This window comes from Macaca nemestrina, chromosome 5, assembly GCF_043159975.1.
Source record: "Macaca nemestrina isolate mMacNem1 chromosome 5, mMacNem.hap1, whole genome shotgun sequence".
Taxonomy (NCBI): Eukaryota; Metazoa; Chordata; class Mammalia; order Primates; family Cercopithecidae; genus Macaca; species Macaca nemestrina.
In genome coordinates this window covers 159,573,431-159,592,476 of record NC_092129.1, presented here as the reverse complement: position 1 = coordinate 159,592,476, position 19,046 = coordinate 159,573,431, and the positions used below count along the sequence as shown (strand labels likewise).

Here is a 19,046-nt window from a genome sequence, read left to right as displayed (position 1 = left end):
CAGACGTTGCAGTGAGCCAAGACCACGCCACTGCACTCCAGCCTGGGCAACAGAGTGAGACTCTGTCTCAAAAAAAAAAGAAAGAAACTGTCATCATCATACTTTGCTTCAGTACTGAAGTAAACAAACCTAAGTACAAAATACAATATAACACCTAACCCATGGACTGAGCCAATGATCCTCAAAAGTTTCTCATCATTGGACCAGAAGGACAAAATAATCTCAGGAAACTACCAGCTCCACCCCACACCCACCCACAGCCTGAACCTCCCAAGAACCAATAAGAGGACTAACATTCCCTGTGAAGTGACATTCAAAGGCGATACCTTATTTCTGTTGTGAATCGCCTCAAATTTCAAAAATTCATATAACAAAAAACTATAGCCACTACTATATTATAAGCATTAATATCACAAAAGTCACAACCCACAAATCCAAATAACCTGTGTATAGGATTCCAGTGATTTACGCTGAATGAAGCCATTTCTAATTAACTCACTCACACAATGCTGACCTTCCACTCAGGCCCTTCATAAGAAATGAAAAAGTGAACCAAAACATTTATAAAAATCATCTAATTTATTAGTAAATAAATGATGGAGTTTTGGTCTTCTTCTGTGTAAAAAATTCTCAGAATCCGTGCAGATTCTATTTCAGGAGATGCCTTCAATTATGTTCACATAAATATTATTCTTTAAATATCAATTAGGACCTTTGGTACTCATCGAAGAAAGGCAAGCAATTATCTGGTTTTATTAAAATTTCAGATGCAATCTGTTTTGTAAAGTTTTAAACTCTAAGGATTAAAAAATTGAATATTTCCATTTATATTTGTTCCTCATCAGCTCATTCTGCAGTTTTAGCAATTTCAACTTCATAGAACATAGAACTGGAAGACACTTTAGAATTCTTCAAGAAGTTCAACCCCCTCATTTTACAGAATTGAGAGGTAGGTAAAGCAAATTGCTCAGAGTCACACATCCACTTTACTGGATGGCTGGAATTAGAACCTAAGTCTGGTTCTCTTTTCCATTGTTTCCCGACTCCCTTCTAGCAATATATTTTTAATGGAAAGAACGCCAGACCAGCTGTCAGGACATGTAATTCTAGGCCAGGCCACTAAAAAGTTAGCTGTAAAACTGTCTATTATCAGTTTCTTCATCTGTAAAAGAAAAGAACTGGACTCGGTGACTTCTAGTGTCCTTTCAGATAGTCAAATTCTGTGACAACAGGTTCTTGCCCATCATAGCTCAGTATATATGTCTGTTTAGCACTGACAACTTTTCATTTTTTTTCCTATAATCTTATTATTCCTTGAAACATCTGGAGGTGGTAGAACTATAAAATTCTGTTATAATTTTTATCTAAATTAAAGAAAACTCAGGCCAGGCGTGATGGCTCACGCCTGTAATCCCAGCACTTTGGTAGGCCAAGGCAGGCGGATCACAAGGTCAGGAGATCGAGACCATCCTGGCTAACATCCTGAAATACCATCTCTACTAAAACAATACAAAAAAATTTGCCAGGTGTGGTGGTGGGCGCCTATAGTCCCAGCTACTTGGGAGGCTGAGGCAGAAGAATGGCGTGAACTCAGGAGGAGGAGCTTGCAATGAGCCGAGATCACGCCACTGCAGTCCAGCCTGGGGGACAGAGTGAGACTCTGTCTCAAAAAAAAAAAAAAAGAGAAAACTCAGAACATCAGGTATATCTGAAATTAATCTGAAAATTGCTGTAGAATGTTATGATAGCTAATTCTATTACAAATTGACTCACATTTTCCATGTGTTAAAACATGTTACAAATACACTTCACACAAGAACCAAATCCTTTTGCTAAGAAAGATCTTAAGTGTTCTCAGTCCATATGCAAAAAACATGGTAGCTATATGGGGGCACATGTGTTAATTAGCTTGATTGTGCTAATCATTTCACAATGCATACATATATCAACACATCATGTTGTGTATCTTAAATTTATACAATTTTTGTCAATTATGCATCAATAAAGCTAGAAAAATAAAAATTTTAAATAACTCCTTGTAGTACCATCTCCCTATATCCAGGATGACTCTGCCCTTGCCCCTAAGGTTGGTGGCACTAGCTTGCTGTCCCCTTCTCCTCCCCAACTCCTGCCATCTTACTGGCACCGTGAATGTGGATGACCAAACTCCCTTACTTTCTTGACCTTCCTGAAGCCAAACACTTTTACAGCAATTTGACTCAGGGACCCACTCCCATGGCCACACATGGCTCTTTACATATAGTAGGAAATGCCTGTCCTTGCACATGTAAAACAACAAAAGTACATTTCTCACTCCTGCCATATTCCACCCATCTTGTTCCTCTCCCATTCTGTCAGTTCTGCTGCCGCATTGCAACCTCTCATTTACTGAGCCTCTATTTCCCCACCCAGAGAAACACGCAGGGGCCCCATGACCAACGGGGCATCAGCTGTCTTTCTTATTTTCCCCTTAACTGAACCCGTGCTGCCAATCCCTATCCCCGGATGATTGCAATCACCGGCTTCTCCTCCCAGCTCTCAGGCCACTCAGCTCAGTGCCCAGGGGAAACTGTATCAATCCACGAGCTGGATTTTCAATCTCTTCCTTAATGTCTTTGACAGATGTACTGTCCTCTCAATAACATAACGACACGCCAGTACTTACCGATTTCTATGTGCGTTGAAAGGCCACACGATGAACCTCTATGGCAGAGAGAAGCCAGCACGATCATCAGCAGGCCGGGCCACAACCTGAAAGCAGACATGCTCTCATTCCCCACCGGCTCCTCTAATGACGTGGGAATGCTCAGAGCTGCGGCAGCACCGTGACTCCGAAATCCAGGCGCAGACCCACCGCTTCTCTCTAAGCAGGTCACTGACCCGGGAAACCAAGCCTCATTTCAAAATAATATCGTTTTCCAATGAAGTCAACTGTTCAACTACTGTTTAGCTTCACCAGAACAGCAAACAAACTCTGTACTCCTGGGGGGTGGGGGTGGGAGGATAAACTGAAATCTGAAAAGCCTCAGGCCAGAAGCACTACATCTTCTGACCGAGGTTTTTTCTGGATTTCATTTTAACATGAAATTTGTGTAGAAATGCAAGCAAAGTTGTCTCCAGATATTTTTTGCTTTCTATAAAAAGGCTCACCTGTGCAGACAGTCAACATATTGGACCACCTCACCTTACAAGGGTGGATCTCTCATGCATCCTTTCTATACATTTATCAGGCTGTCCTGCTTCCTCCATCTCCCAAGCCACAAGTGCTGGGAAAGCTTTTATGGTGATCAGCTGGAACTGGCTTCTCTTTCAGTATTTGGCAACAGATACTGACACTTGTATGGGATTACACAAGAGCAGCCACTCCTGGTCTCTCTACCTCTGGCTGTTCTAATGGGGCTTATCCAGAGTCTGTTGCAAGGTCAGATTCCTGCAGGGGAAGCAAAGATGTCAATTCCACTTGGGAGGTGGAAGGAAGGGGGCAGATTTAGGGCCAAGAAACAGGGTTTAGAAAATGTTAAGCTTAGGGTATATCATTAGGTAGCCAGTTACACTTCATCTGTGGGAAAAATTAAGCTCCTCATGAAACTGATGGTAATCTTAAAGCACAAATTATGCATATTTTACATTAAAAGCAAGAGATGGGCTCCTAAAAGAGTGAGAGGAAATGGTATTCACTCTCAGGTTAGCCAAATGAAAGGATGAAAAGAAAATGGGATGATTTGGCCGGGCTTGGTGGCTCACACCTGTAATCCCAGCACTTTGGGAGGCTGAGGCTGGTGGATCACCTGAGGTCAGGAGTTTGAGACTAGCGTGATCAACATGGTGAGACCCCTTCTCTACCAAAAATACAAAAATTAGCCAGGTGTGGTGGCACACACCAGTAGTCCCAGCTACTGGGGAGGCTGAGGTGGGAGGATCTCTCGAACCCAGGAGGCGGAGGTTGAGGTGAGCCGAGATTACACCACTGCACACTAGCCTGGGTGACAGAGCAAGACTCTGTCTCAAAAAAAAAAAAAAAAAGAAAAGAAAAAAAGAATATGGAATGATTTGACACAGTTGTCTGCCCCAACAGTTTCCCCTGTAAGCTTAACACAGTCACTTGCACAGCCCCAAGGAAAGGAATCCCGCAGCTCCCCACAAACCTGAGGGCAGTAGGCCCAGCTACTCCTGATTAGTCCAGAGGCCATATGTCTACATGTTTTGTTTGGCTAACAGGATGTTTTATAAACTTAAATCAAGTTTATAAACTTTTTCTAAATGAGAAAATTCACGTAAAAACCTAGATTTCTGGCTCTCTTAAGAACAGAAGAACTAGCATCATGAAATGACACTCCCATGTGACACAACAACCAGCTGCAGCCAAGAGCCGATAGAGCATGTCCTGCTCCTCCAGTCCCCACCATCCAAGCAACGTGTGCAGGTTTCCACACCCCTTCTGGCCACCAGAGGCCTTTGAGTTTGCCTCCCTTCTCACTCTGGGCCTTCTACAGCCTGTGCGTGAGGTAGTCGCAATTATTAATTGGGACTTTGGATATTCTCTCTCAGAACATCCAAGAGCAGTCAATCAATGGTTACAGTGAGAGGGTTGCAAAGGGTCACCAGGGAAAAAAAAATAATACTGCCTAGAAACAATATCTAACCAGATATAATAAAACCCATCCAAAAAGCACCAAAGAAATGGGTTCAGACCAGGTGTGGTGGCTCATGCCTGTAATCCCAGCACTTTGGGAGGCCAAGGTGGGCAGATGGCTTGAGGCCAGGAGTTCAAAACCAGCCTGGCCAACATAGTGAAACCCCATCTCTACCAAAAACAAAAATTAGCTCGGCATGGTGGCACGCACCTGTACTCCCAGCTACTCCAGAGGCTGAGGAAGGAGAATCACTTGAACCCAGGAGGCAGACACTGTAGTGAGCTGAGATCGTGCCATTCAGCCTGGGCGACAGAGTAAGACCCTGTCTCAAAAAAAAGAAAAAAAGAAAAGAAAAAGAAAATGGGGGAGAGGATGAATAAGGGTGGGAACTGGGGAGTGGAGGTTCCCAGGACAAGGGCAGGCAAAGGAGAAAGGAAGGAAGAGTTCCCTCTCACCTAATGGTCTTGTCCTTGTAGGCTCTGGTAAGGACACCCAGCCAGGTGCTAGGAGTCATCAGGACAAGCTGGAAGTAAGACAGGAGCCAGGAGGGAATTGTTTACACTCAATGGGGGCTTGCAGAGGGGCACAAAACCAAGGGAAAAGGGAAGAGCCACATTGTGAACTTTCTAAGCTCCAGGCACTTTTGCCTTTGTGAAGTACTTCCTGTCATAAAAATAAGTAAACAATAAATAGAGGCCGGGCGCGGTGGCTCAAGCCTGTAATCCCAGCACTTTGGGAGGCCGAGACGGGCGGATCACGAGGTCAGGAGATCGAGACCATCCTGGCTAACACGGTGAAACCCCGTCTCTATTAAGAAATACAAAAAAAAAAAAAACTAGCCGGGCGAGGTGGCGGACGCCTGTAGTCCCAGCTACTCGGGAGGCTGAGGCCGGAGAATGGCGTGAACCCGGGAGGCGGAGCTTGCAGTGAGCTGAGATCCGGCCACTGCACTCCAGCCTGGGTGACAGAGCAAGACTCCGTCTCAAAAAAAAAAAAAAAAAAAAACCAATAAATAGAAATCACATTTTACATCTGCATTGGTGTAAGATTAACATATTAATATGCCACCTAAAAGTTCATTTTCTTCTTCAGGTTTTAGAAGAAATTAAACATTTTTGAGTGCTCCTAAAAGTTTTATGGGCCCTCAGCATGTACCTACTGTGTCTAATGGATAAGTCATCTGGGAAAGGGAGCGGGTACCGTTTGAAATAGAACCTTAAAAAGATAAGTGGACTAGGGTAACTTTTGAGTAAGAGAGGAAGCCACAATTAACTTGGCTTTTCCTGGCCTCAGTTGATTGAGGCCTTAATTGAATGATTTCTCCAGGCCAGTAGAAATGGGCTAACCTGTAATCCCAGCACTTTGGGAGGCCAAGGAGAGCGGATCACTTGAGGTCAGGAGTTCAAGACTAGCCTGGCCAACATGGTGAAAACCTGTCTCTACTAAAAATACAAAAATTAGCTGGGCTTGGTGACACACCTGCAGCCCCATCTACTCTGGAGGCTGAGACAGGAGAATCGCTTGAACCCGAGAGACAAGTTGCAGGGAGCTGAAATCGCACCACTGCACTCCACCTGGGCGACAGAATGAGTCTGTGGTCTCACAAGAACAAAACAAACAAAAAACAACAACCACTACCAAAAACAAACAAACAAACAAAAAAACACTCCCTCTGCAGGCAGGAGATGTAAACACGCTAGCTCCCAGCCCCAACTGTGATACCTACTGGCTGACATCCCTATTAGGACTCCCTGGTTCTCCCCAGTTCCTGCAATAAAATACAGAACAAAAGAGTGTGAAATTGATTAAACTCTGCTGTTACCACTTCTGCCATATGTGACTGGCTCAAAACTCAATGGATCTGACTTAGCAAAAGACAAAGTCAAAATTTAAAGTTACTGCCTCAGCATTTTGCAAATGTCCTAGAAAAAAAGTCAACGTCCTAGAAAAAGGTGAAAGCTAGCAAGATACTCTTAACGCTGTAGGAGTTGAGAAAGGGAGATATGTTGAGACTAGTAACCTAAAATCAAAGCATAGGGCTGGGCTTCATTTGCACCCAAAAATTCCCAGCATACACCTACTATTTTTACTTGTATCCTCCTTAGGTTTTAAGCTTCCCTGCTGCTTTCAGAGTCTTAAGCCCAAGTCTAATTTTTGAGGGGATGAAGAATGTTGTTTAAAGCTGCTCAAATACCTTGGTTGGACAGTATGCTCAATACTTACACCTTGGTTGATTCGATTTGGACAAATGCTTCCATTTACTAGTTGGTGGCCCAACTTTAATCTTACTAGTGGCTTGACTAGGGTAGCTAGTATGACTTTGAACACTATTGAATTTAATGTAGCAACTGTAATGAGCATTTTACGTTATCTCACAACAAACCTACGGGGTAGATACGGTTCTATTTTGTAAGTGACTGGACTAAGGTTAACCTGTCGGTTACGCAGCTTGTCGGCAACAGGCTGAGTTTGGATCCTAGTCTATTTCCAAGGCGCTGTTATGTATCGGGTGCGCCCGTAGGAGAATGCCTAGACACACACCCAGAAAAGCAGGCAGGCAGCAGAACGCGGGGTCACACTTCGACCCCTCAGAGAACCATCGCTCCCAATCAATCCTACGTGCTCAGGAGCTACAACGATGAACAAGCGTGATCATGGCCTTGGCATTTAGGGCAGGCACCAGCGCCTCTATGGACCGCGCACAAATTCCAGGGATGCCGAATTTGGGGGATGCTAAGGGGAGACAGTGGGTCTCTAGCAGCGGTTGGGGGCTCAGGAGCAGTTAGTGACAAATGAGCACCCGAAAAGTGAAAAGGTGACAGCAGTCCGCAGGTGCATCTACCAGCGAGCCTTCTCCATCCCCCAAACCAACCCTCCCCCGGGAGAAGGTCGCGCCAGGAGCGAAGCCGCGCGGCGCTCAGGGCAAGGTGCAGAGGACTGCGCGGCGGTGCAGCGAGAAAGGGGCGGAGAGAGGGCGCTGCTCTGTGGCTCTGCAACCTTCCGCCAGCTCCCCGGCTTTCCCCGCGCGTCTCCGGCGCCTCCTCGTTCCTCTTGCTTCCCCGCGACCCCTGCGTTCCCGTGCGCGCGCGTCCGCTTGCCTGTTTCGTGTCGCCGTCGCTGCCCGGGCCATGGCGACCTGCTTTTGGCTGCGGAGCTGCGGGGCCCGGCGCCTCGGGTCGACGTTTCCAGGCTGCCGCCTCCACCCCCGCGCCGGCGGCCTGGTGCCTGCCCCCGGGCCTGCGCCCGGCCCGGCCCAGCTCCGCGGCTACGTTGGGGGCCTGGAGGGCCTCTCTGCGGCGCTGCTGCGCACCGACAGCTTCGTGGGCGGCCGTTGGCTCCCGGCCGCCGCCACCTTCCCCGTGCAAGACCCGGCCAGCGGCGCTGCCCTGGGCATGGTAGCCGATTGCGGGATGTCAGAGGCCCGCGCCGCCGTGCGCGCTGCCTACGAGGCTTTCTGCAGCTGGAGAGAGGTCTCGGCCAAGGTGAGAGCGCCTGGGTGCAGGGGGCCGGAGATGGCCAGGGACACGGCAGGGAGCAGAGGGGGCTTTGCCCCAAAGCGAAACCAGCCGCGTCGCCTCCCTCCTGTGCTCAGTTCCCCGGCGTATACAAAGCGGAAAGTCAGAGCAACAAGAAGGGAGACGACCAACAAATAAGTTTGGAGCTTCCATTTTGTGCCGGGCGCTAGGGACACGGCCCCTGCCCTCAAGCCTCTTGAAGTGTATGCACTACCCAGTAGGGGAGGCATAACGCGAGCGCCTAATACGAGCGAGCTGCTGCGTGTTATGATCAACAAGCCTAACCGTGGAGGGGCGGGGAGAAAGGGGAGGGGTGTTAGGGCAATGAGAGAGCACGTGTGGCCCTTCAGAGTATCTGAAATACCTCCGCAGCTGCAGGAAGCCCACGCGGGAGGCTGCTACAGCGGCCCATAAGAAGGCTGGTAGTGAGGGCCCTGGGCCAGAATCGTGAAATCGGGAACGGAGAGAGCTGTATAAAGATATGGGCTTTGTGCAGGGGAAGGGAGAAGTCCAGGACCGTTCTCCAGGTTTTCAGCCTAAATGGATAAATGCTGCTATTGGCCATTGCATAGAGAACACTGGAGAATTGGGAGTAAGGGGTGGAGGGCCATTAAATGGGGCAGAATAGAGTAAGAAGAAAACTAAAAAAGTTTCTTCTTCCTTCAAGTATTATATTATTAAACTTGGAGTCAACGCAGTGAAATTTTTTACCCTGTCCTTCAAAGCTCTCACTCTGAAGGAATGCATCCAGTGATCCCTACGCATACAAGAGATAGTGTTAGCACTTCTTCATCCATCAGCTGTTTACTGAGCACCTGCTGTATGCCCTGCACTGTTGGAGGTGTTTGGGATACATCAGTAAACGAAAGAAAGATTGTGCCCTTATGGAGCTTACATGGGGTGGAAGGGGAGCAGAAGAGAGATCAGAACTCTAAACAACAAACATAATATCTAAGGAAATAAGTATGTGAGAGGTGCTGAGTGCAATATGGGAAAAAAGGTAGAAGTAGAAGAGGATCCGGGCCAGAGGGAAGGGGCAAGATGCAGCACCAATAGTGTGGCCAGGTGTATTCCTTTGCTAGGGCTGCCATAGCAAAGTACCACAGACTGGGTGGCCTGAACAACAGACATTTCTCATTTTACAGCTCTGGAGGGTAGAAATCCCAGATCAAGGTGTTGTCAGGGTTGGTTTCTTCTAAGGCCTCTCTCCTTGGCTTGCAGAGAGCTCAGTTTTGTCTTTGTATCTCGTCAGAGCTCAGTTTTAGACTCATTGAGTCTGAGTTGTCTGTTCACACCCAAGTGAGGATGTAAAGTAAGCAGTTGGATATATGAATGAATCTTCCCTGTATGTCTCCACATGGTCTTTCCTCTGTGTGTGTCTGTGTCCTAATTTTTTCTTTTAAAAGCAAGAGTCAGATTGGATTGGGGCCTACCACAATGACCTCATCATAACTTAATTCCCTTTTTAAAGACCCTATCTCCAAATACACTCACATTCTGAGATACTGGGGGGGTTAGGACTTCAACATGTCAATTTTGCGGGGAGCACCGTTCAGCCCATGACATCAGGGTAGATCTCATTGAGGACATGAGATACAAAGGCCAAAGTAAGTAAGTGTGTCCAGAGTTGGTTCCTGCCAGTGCGTTTGTGACCTCACTGACTTCAAGAATGGAGCCACAGACCTTTGCGGTGAGTGTTATAGCTCTTAAAGATGGCATGGACCCAAAGAGTGAGCGGTAGCAAGATTTGTGAAGAGTGAAAGAAGAAAGCTTCCACAGCGTGGATGGGGACCCAAGCAGATTGTTGCTGCTGGGGGTGGGGGTGGCCAACATTTATTGCCTTATTTATCCCCTCGCGTATTCCCTTTCTGTCTTATCAGAATGCCCTTTTTTCAATCCTCCCTGCAATTGGCTACTTTTAGGATCCTGCTGATTGCTGCGTTTTACAGAGTGCTGATTGGTGCATTTTACAGAGCGCTGATTGGTGTCTTTTTACAGAGCCCTGACTGGTGCATTTTACAATCCCCTTGCTAGCTCCAGAGCACTGATTGGTGCATTTTATAATCCTCTTGCTAGCTACAGGGTGCTGATTGGTGCATTTTACAGAGCGCTGATTGGTGCATTTTACAATCCTCTTGTTAGAAAAGTTTTCCAAGTCCCTACTCGACCCAGGAAGTCTAGATGGCTTCACCTCTCATAAGGACATTCAGCTACAGCCAAAGTCAGAAGCATGGCTGACACATTTGCAGAACAGCGAGGAGGCCCGTGTGGACTGAGCAAAGGGAAAGAGTTGTATCAGAGGAGGTCATATGGAGAAGGGGAGGAGTGGGTGGAGCATGTAGGACCTGTGAGTTATTCTAAGGACTTGGTTTTTACTTTGAGTAAAGGGGGCACCGTGTCAGGGTTTTAAGCAGAGATATGATCTGATTTACATTTTGAAAGGCCACTTTAACCGCAGTGCTGAGAATTGATAAAGACTGGCGGAAGCAGAGAGACAGGTTAGGAGGTTGTTGCATGGATTTAGGTGGGAGGCCACGGTAACTTGAACCAGGGTGGTAGCAGTGGACAAAGTGAAGAGTTATTCCATAAAGGATGTATTTGGAAGGTAGAGCCCACTGGATTTTCTGATGGATCATTATATGGGAAGTAGGTGAACGAGAGAGGTTAGTGATGACTCCAGGGCTTTTGGCCTGAGCAACTGGAAGGATGAGGATAGCTGAATGGAACAGCATTAGGGTGAGACATCAGAGTTCAGTTTTAGACGTATTGAGTCTGAGATGTAGGTTCACACGCATGTGAGGATATAAAGTAGGCAGTTGGATATATGTGTCTGAGGTTTGAGAGCAAGCCCTGGGCTAGAAATGTAAATGTGAAATTCATACCTGTGTATACTGCATATATACTTAAAGCGATGGGATTGGTGAGATCACAGGAAAGGAGTGGACCAGGGCCTGAGCTCTGGTTCCCCTAGCATCATTTGGAGTCCCACAAGGCCCCACGAAGATCAAGGCTGCCATACAATGGTGTTACACTGCAGGGTTCTGGAAAGCCTTCTACTCAGTCAGTGATTGTTTGGCGGCTGCAGGGCTGGTGTTGGGACCTCTTGCTGATACTAGCAGCATCATCCTGTGTTCAGATCACACCGCCCATCCTAATGTCTGTGCCCCTTGAACATTACAGTGAGGTCAGCTTCCATCTTACAAGGGCTTGGATCTTCTCAGGGAAACTTCCTTTTTGAAAGGAGGGGTTCAGGCTGGGCACGGTGGTTCACGCCTGTAATCCCAGCACTTTGGGAGGCCAAGGCTGGTGGCTCACCTGAGGTCAGGAGTTCAAGACCAGCCTGTCCAAAGTGGTGAAACACTGTATCTACTAAAAATACAAAAATGGGCCAGGCATGGTGGCTCACACTTGTAATCCCAGCACTTTGGGAGGCCAAGGCAGGTGGATCACTTGAGGTCAGGAGTTCAAGTCCAGCCTGGCCAAAATGGCAAACCCCATCTCTACTAAAAAATACAAAAATTAGCTGGGTGTGGTGGCAGGCACCTGTGATCCCAGCTACTCCGGAGGCTGAGCCGGGGAAAATTGCTTGAACCCGGGAGGCAGAGTTTGCAGTGAGCCGAAATCATGCCAACTGCACTCCAGCCTGGGGGACAGAGCAAGACTCTGTCTCAAAAAAAAAAAAGAAAGAAGGAAGGAAGGAAATAAATAAATTAGTCAGGCATTGTGGCATGCACCTGTATGTAATCCCAGCTACTCAAGAAGCTGAAGCATGAAAATTGCTTGAGCCCGGGAGGTGGAGGTTGGTTGCAGTGAGCCGAGATGGCACCACCGCACTCCAGCCTGGGTGACAGAGTAAGACTCTGTCTCAAAAAACAAAAAGCGAAGGTTCTTCTTGGCTTTGGATACACCTGTGCAGATGTGGGAAGCTAGAGCCTGGGCAGCTCTGTCTTTAGAGTGCCTTGATGGCAACCCAGGTCGCTTAGATTCTCTAGGCCTTCCTCGTTTTCTTTTTTAAAGTGGTTTTATGTGAATGAATTAATTTTTTTTTTTAGAGGTGATTTCTTCTTTTTATCTTTTTTCTTTTTTCTTTTTTTTTTTTTTTTTTTGACAGAGTCTTGCTCCGTTGCCCAGGCTGGAATGCAGTGATGCTATCATATCTCACTGCAGCCTCGAACTCACAGGCCCAAGCGATTCTCCCACCTCCGCCTTCTGAGTAGCTGGGACCACAGGCATGCACCACCACACCCAGATAATTTGTGTGTATGTGTAGAGAAGGATCTCACCGCATTGCCCAAACTAGTGTCAAACTCCTGGCCACAAGCAACCCTCCCTCCTTGGCCTTCCAAAGTGTTGTGATTATGGGTATGAGCTGCTACACCTGGTCCCATAATATTGTTAATAATCCAGTGTATCCCTTTCTCTGTTTTGTGTTCATTGGAATTTTTTAAATTATGGCAAAATATGCATAATGTAACATTTACCATTGTAACCTTTTTTTTTTTTTTTTTTGAGACGGAGTCTCACTCTGTTGCCCAGGCTGGAATGTAGTGGTGCCAACTCGGCTCAATGCAAGCTCTGTGTCCCGGGTTCACGCCATTCTCCTACCTCAGCCTCCTGAGTAGTTGACACTACAGGCGCCCGCCACCACACCCGGCTAATTTTTTTTTTGTATTTTTTAGTAGATATGGGGTTTCACCATGTTAGCCAGGATGGTCTCGATCTCCTGACCTCATAATCTGCCCACCTCGGCCTCCCAAAGTGCTGGGAATACAGGCATGAGCCACCGTGCCCGGCCCATTTTAACCATTTTTAAGTGTACATTTCAGTGGTATTAAGTGCATTCATGTTGTTGTGCCTGGGCCCTCTTCTTAAGTGTGTAAAACCTTTTCTTATGCCTCATGCATGCCCCAGTCTATATGTCAGTCTCTGGGACAAATCCAGGTTGCCAGCGAGCCACTATAATAGGGAACAATACTTGAAGACATTATGCTGAGTAAAATAAGCCAGTCACAAAAGGGCAAATGCTGTATGATTCTACTTATATGAGGTACCTAGAGTTGTCAAATTCATAGAGACAGAAAGTAGAATGGGCCAGGCATGGTGGCTCACAATTATAATCTCTGCACTTTGGGAGGCCAAGGCAGGAGAATCACTTAAAGCCAGGAGTCTGAGGTTGCAGTGAGCTATGATTGCGCCACCACACTCCAGCCTGGACGTCAGATCAAGACCCTATCTAAAATAATAATAATAAAGTAAGGAACTCTACCTTTGTATGGTAAAATTAAAGTTGTTCTTATGTACCATAAGCAATAATAGCTGTTTCCACAATACTTATTTTCTCTTTTATAATTTATGACCCAGTATACCTCTTTAGATGCAACTCGAAATTGGATCTCTATTACTCATCAAAGAAGGGTCAGTTAGCATGAGCAATATAGTGAGACCTTGTCTATACAAAAGAAAATTCTTTTTAATTAGCTGAGCATGATCATCCTGTAGATCCTGTTAGCATGAAAAGTCTGTATGGCACGACAACAACTACTTTAAGGGGAAGATAAGATTTCTTTCTACTTCTAAGTGATGCTGTGATACCTTAGGCACTAAAGCAGAGCTAGTAATGCTTTTTTAGTTTCACATTGGCTTATTTTAACAGATCAAGGTAATCGTTATAAGATGTATATAACATGATGTTAACTTTGTGGTCTAAGTGTTTAGCTATCAAGCTGGATTCCTTAGTAGACCAAATCTTGCTGTCAAAGTGTTCTTGAGCTATACCTTGATGTTTAGAAAAAAAGTATTCGTTACATCTTGTAGAATCTACTGTTTGAACTTTTCGTCCCCTGTAGCTGCCAATTCTGCATGTACTAGTCCTCTAGAAATAGGTTAAACTGAAGCAACTTGATGGAAGGAACTCTCCACAGGGCTTATTTTCCAAAGAAAAGTATTGTTTGAGAAGCAAAGCTACAAGCCTACCTAAGCATATCATAAAGCTGTCCAAAAATAACTCAGAGCCAGTATTGTGGATGGAAATGTAGTGCCCGAGTCATATTCTGCTTAAAGTTGTAACAGATACAGATGAGTTAAAAGAAAAAAATAGCTGGGCATGGTGGTGTGTGCCTGTGGTCCCAGCTACTCAGTAGGCTGAGCTGGGAGGATCACTTGAACCAAGGAAGCAGAGGTTGCAGTGAGGTATGATGACACCACTGCACTTCAGCCTGAGTTACAGAACAAGACCCTATCTCTTTTTAAAAATTTTTAAAATTTTTAAATTTTTTTTTAGTTTGTGTGCTTCTCATCGTCCAAGCCCAGACCCTGTCTCCAAAACAAAGACACAAAAAACCAGAAGGTCAATGTATGTTTCCCCAAGCATCTTACTCAGCGTTGTCCAGAAAAATAGAACCAGTGTTCTATGAGAACCAATGTTATATATATGTATGTGGAATCATAGATATATAGGAAGAGAGTTCTTATGAAGGACTGGCTCGGGTGATTGTGGATGCTAAGAAGTCCCACCCTCTGCTGTCTGCAAGCTGGAGACCCAAGAAAGCTGGTATGTCCAATCTGAGTTCTAGTCTGGGTCCAAAAGTCTGAGTACCAGGAATGCCAATGTCTGGTGTCTGGCAACAGGAGGAAATGGATGTCCTAGCTCATGCAGAGAGTGAATTTGCTCTTCCTCTGCCACTTTGTTCTTTTCAGGTCCTCAGCAGATTGGATGATACCCACGTGAATTTATGAAGTCAAATCTTCTTTATTCAGTCTCCTGATTCAACTGCTAATCTCTTCCGAAAACGTTCACAGACATACCCAGAAATAATGTTTTACCAGCTCTCTGGGGCTCCTTGAACCCAGTCAAATTTACACATAAAATTAACCATCACAGTCAAGGAGAATGAGACCATACAGCTAATATTTTAGGATATTTGAATTTTATTTAGCATTCTGTGTTACGCTTGGCATTTTATTACTTTTCTGCCTTGTTATTTCTTTTGCAGGAGAGGAGTTCATTACTTCGAAAGTGGTACAATTTAATGATACAAAATAAGGATGACCTTGCCAGAATAATCACAGCTGAAAGTGTAAGTTCAGGGTTCTGACTTGGTGCACTGAGAAATTCTCCAGGAATTCTTACACTAAACTTGGGGAAGCCCCTGACTTCCCATCACTGCTGGCTGTAGCTAAAGAATATGTGGTTCCTTCTCTACTGATCAAATGCCAAATCATTATTGTGCCAGGGTACTTAGATTTGCTAAAATAAAATTCGTATGTTCTAGTTTATTCTTTAATAGTATCCAAAAATAGATTTTGTGTGCAACTATATGCATAACTGCTGTTTCACCATTCTGATGTTTTTTTCATGGTACTGTTTTGGTTGTTTTTTTAATATTGTTTTTGTACATTTTTAAATATACCAATACTTCTTCCATAGATATAATAAATTATTTCATATCATGGTTACAATACTTAGAAGATACTGAAGGGAGGAAAATTTTCCTAATTTGTAAATATATTGAGAATGCAAATGACTCTTGTGGTTTAGGGTGATACAGTCATCATTGTAATTCTGCTTTTTAAAACTCACGCCAAAGTCAGAAATTTTCCCCACTCTTGGCTATCGTTGTAGGAGACTTTTCTACTCTTCTTGCACCTTGAAGAATTTAGGAACACAGAGCCATGCTTTTATTATCAGAAGGTAATATGTGGGTTCTTTTCTGGTTTAATTTAGGGAAAGCCACTGAAGGAGGCACATGGAGAAATTCTCTATTCCGCCTTTTTCCTAGAGTGGTTCTCTGAGGAAGCCCGCCGTGTTTACGGAGACATTATCTACACCCCAGCAAAGGACAAGCGGGCCCTGGTCCTCAAGCAGCCCGTAGGCGTGGCTGCAGTCATCACCCCGGTAGGTGACAGTGAGATCAGCAAGATCCTAGGGTGGGAGATTGGATAGGGAGTTGGGAAAGAATTCATTCTTCCGCCTGAGCAGGTGTGCTTATCCTGTTAGTTTTGTCACCTGTTCCTGGTTTCCTGATACTTTCGCTGGATGTGGAAGTGTGTTTCCTGGTCCTCTGATGATGTTAGGTGTGGTGGCAATGAGTGAAAGGATGCATTTCTAATGCCTGCAAAAGTGGGATGCGCCGCAGGAGGACCCAGGGGCTCTTCTGACTTGGCCTGGAGGCTTCTTCCTGGCATTGCCTAGCACCTCTGAAAAGATCTTCTGGTATTTATCATTTTTAAAAAGACTTAAGATATGACACATTTTTAAACTTGCCATAGTTTGGAAAAAAAGTGTTATGCTTAATTGATGGTTATCATCAATAGCAAAGCATGTGTGGACCCACCAGCAGGCATTGGGCCAGGTTCTAGAGATAGAAAGGCTAAGAAATAAGGTATCACATCTGCCTGGATGGGGCTGCAGTATATTTGTGGAACACCCAGCTTTCCCTCTGGGTCCTGCCTTCTACTAGGTCTCATGTTAACTTCTCTCCTGTATCTGTCAGCTGGTCTCGAGACGTCTGTGCTTTTCCTGCTCAGCATAGTTACTGACAGAATCCCCCTGATTGCCTAGATGGACTAGGTTTGACTTGAAGGTCACTATTTACTAACTGTGCAACTGTGGCCAAATTACTTAACTGCACTGTCGCCGTTTTCTCGAACTTGCAAATGAGGTTAATATCAACCTCATTGGGTTGTGATAAGGATTTAATTAATTTTAATTTTGAAGTACTTAGAAAAATACCTGATACAGAGTAAGTATTATATAATAGAGTTTTTCAAAATAAAATACTGTTATTATAGGTGTGTCTATAGGCATCTATAAATATGTATGTGGAAGGAAGTAATAAATCATCTGCCATTTTCAAAACCATTGCTAATATTTACTCCCATGAGCCTCAGGCCAAATCCAGCCCACTACCTATGTTTGTAAATAAAGTTTTATTGGGACACAGTCACACCCATTCATACACCTACTATCTGTGGTGGTTTTCACAATACAGCTGCAGAGTTGAGTAATTGCCATAGAAACTATACATTCTACAAAGCCTAAAAAGCTTACGATTCGGCCCTTCACAGAAAAAGTTGGCAGACCCCTGGTATAACTCATTTTTTACTGTGTTAAATTCCAAAAATATTTCCTATCTTCATGAGCCTTTATCTTAGAGTCCCTCAAGTTGGCAGGGGGTCAGGTGTTCTGAGAGCTCACCTGTGCAGCCAAACAGGTTTGTCAATCAGTTGTGCAATGGAATTTGTTCACTGACTTCCCAGCCTGCCTTCCTTTGCACTAATGAGGCGGTCCTTCCTCTCATATGCTTCCTCTGCTCTTCTAACCCCAGTGGAATTTCCCCAGTGCCATGATCACCCGGAAGGTGGGGGCCGCCCTGGCAGCTGGCTGTACCGTGGTGGTGAAGCCTGCCGAAGACACGCCCTTCTCCGCCCTGGCCCTGGCTGAGGTGAGCCGCTCTCCCTGTGTTTGTACAGAGCAGACAAAGTCCAAAAATTAATGTTTATCTGGGACAGAAAGAAGCAATTTTGGAGTCTACTTCTTTGCTTATGTCTCCTGATGCATGGTGTGGTGTTTTAATCTACTGGCAATTATTTTAAGTCAGCTGTAGCTCTTTTGGGGAAAAAAAATTGATGAGGGATTTTCTGACATCTGCAGGCCATGTATTTTCAGCCTACTGTAAAATTGGTATCTATCCATCATCTTCATGAAATAGGCACTTAAACATGGATGTTTCTCACATTTAGGAAACTTCTTATTTACCATTCCCATTCCCAGTTCAACCTGCATTCTATTAGATCTTATTCTTTTGTTTGAAAACCTCAAGTGGCCTCTTGTGTCACTCAGAGTAAAGTCCAGATTCCTTAGTGGCTTTCAAGGTCCTATAAGATGTCACTTCCCACCCCCCAGTATACCTCTGACCTTGTCCATCACGCTGGAGCCCCTCACTCTTCATTCATCTGCTTGGACCACTCTGGCCCCTGCTGCTTTCCAGACCCCACCAGCCTTGCCCTCCACTCAAACTTTATACTTTCCCTCTGTCTGGAGCACTCTCCCCCAGATACCCCTATGACTTGCTTCTTCACATCTTCACTCAAATGCCACCCTGTCTAAAAATCACAACTTGGCTGGGTGTGGTGGCTCACGCCTATAATCCCAGAACTTTGGGAGGCTGAGGCGGGCAGATCACTTGAGGTCAGGAGTTCGAGACCAGCCTGGTCAACATGCTGAAACCCTGTCTCTACTAAAAATACAAAATTAGCTGGGCGCGGTGGCACGTGCCTGTAATCCCAGCTACTCAGGAGGCTGAGGCGGGAGAATCGCTTGAACCCTGGGGGCAGAGATTGCAGTGAGCTGAGATCGTGTCACTGCACTACAGCCTGGGTGACAGTGAGACTGTCTCAAAAATCAATCATAACCTCACAATCTGATGCTCCTGATCCCCTTCTCTGCTTTGCTTTTTCCCCCATTACACCTAAAACCACCTACCCTATCACTATTTGTAGGCCTTTTCAGTGGGCAGGGCTAGGAGATATATATATATGTGTACACACATGTATATACACAATAAAATGCTACAGAAATTCCTACAGAAACTTCCAATTCAAATTCAGTCCTGTAGACTTTTTACTTAACTTCTTTTATATTATATCTGCATCTCTTTCTTTCCTGGTTTCTTTTTTCTTTTCTTTTTTTTTTTGGAGACAGAGTCTTGCTCTGTCACCCAGGCTGAAGTGCAGTGCGCTATCTCGGCTCACTGCAACCTCTGCCTCCCAGGTTCAAGCAGTTCTCTGCCTCAGCCTCCCGAGTAGCTGGGATTACAGATGCCCACCACCACACCCAGCTAATTATTGTATTTTTAGTAGAGACGGGGTTTCACCATTTGGCCAGACTGGTCTTGAA

General features: G+C 45.3%; 2 protein-coding genes across 2 annotated transcripts in view; one reads left to right on the top strand and one right to left on the bottom strand.

Annotated features, from left to right (window-relative positions):
- Positions 1–3,122, bottom strand: part of LOC105482539 (glycosylphosphatidylinositol specific phospholipase D1) — a 65,881-nt gene extending 62,759 nt beyond the window's left edge. Inside the window, exon 1 of the mRNA XM_011742672.3 lies at positions 2,666–3,122. Coding sequence (XP_011740974.2) covers positions 2,666–2,765 — 100 coding nt within the window. The 5' untranslated portion in view covers positions 2,766–3,122. The remainder of the gene's footprint in view (positions 1–2,665) is intronic.
- A 4,640-nt stretch (positions 3,123–7,762) lies between these two features.
- The window catches only part of LOC105482538 (aldehyde dehydrogenase 5 family member A1), a 35,559-nt gene continuing 24,275 nt past the window's right edge, over positions 7,763–19,046 (top strand). Inside the window, exons 1-4 of the mRNA XM_011742670.3 lie at positions 7,763–8,116; positions 15,142–15,225; positions 15,873–16,043; positions 17,476–17,592. Of these exons, the coding sequence (XP_011740972.1) occupies positions 7,763–8,116; positions 15,142–15,225; positions 15,873–16,043; positions 17,476–17,592 (726 nt within the window). The remainder of the gene's footprint in view (positions 8,117–15,141; positions 15,226–15,872; positions 16,044–17,475; positions 17,593–19,046) is intronic.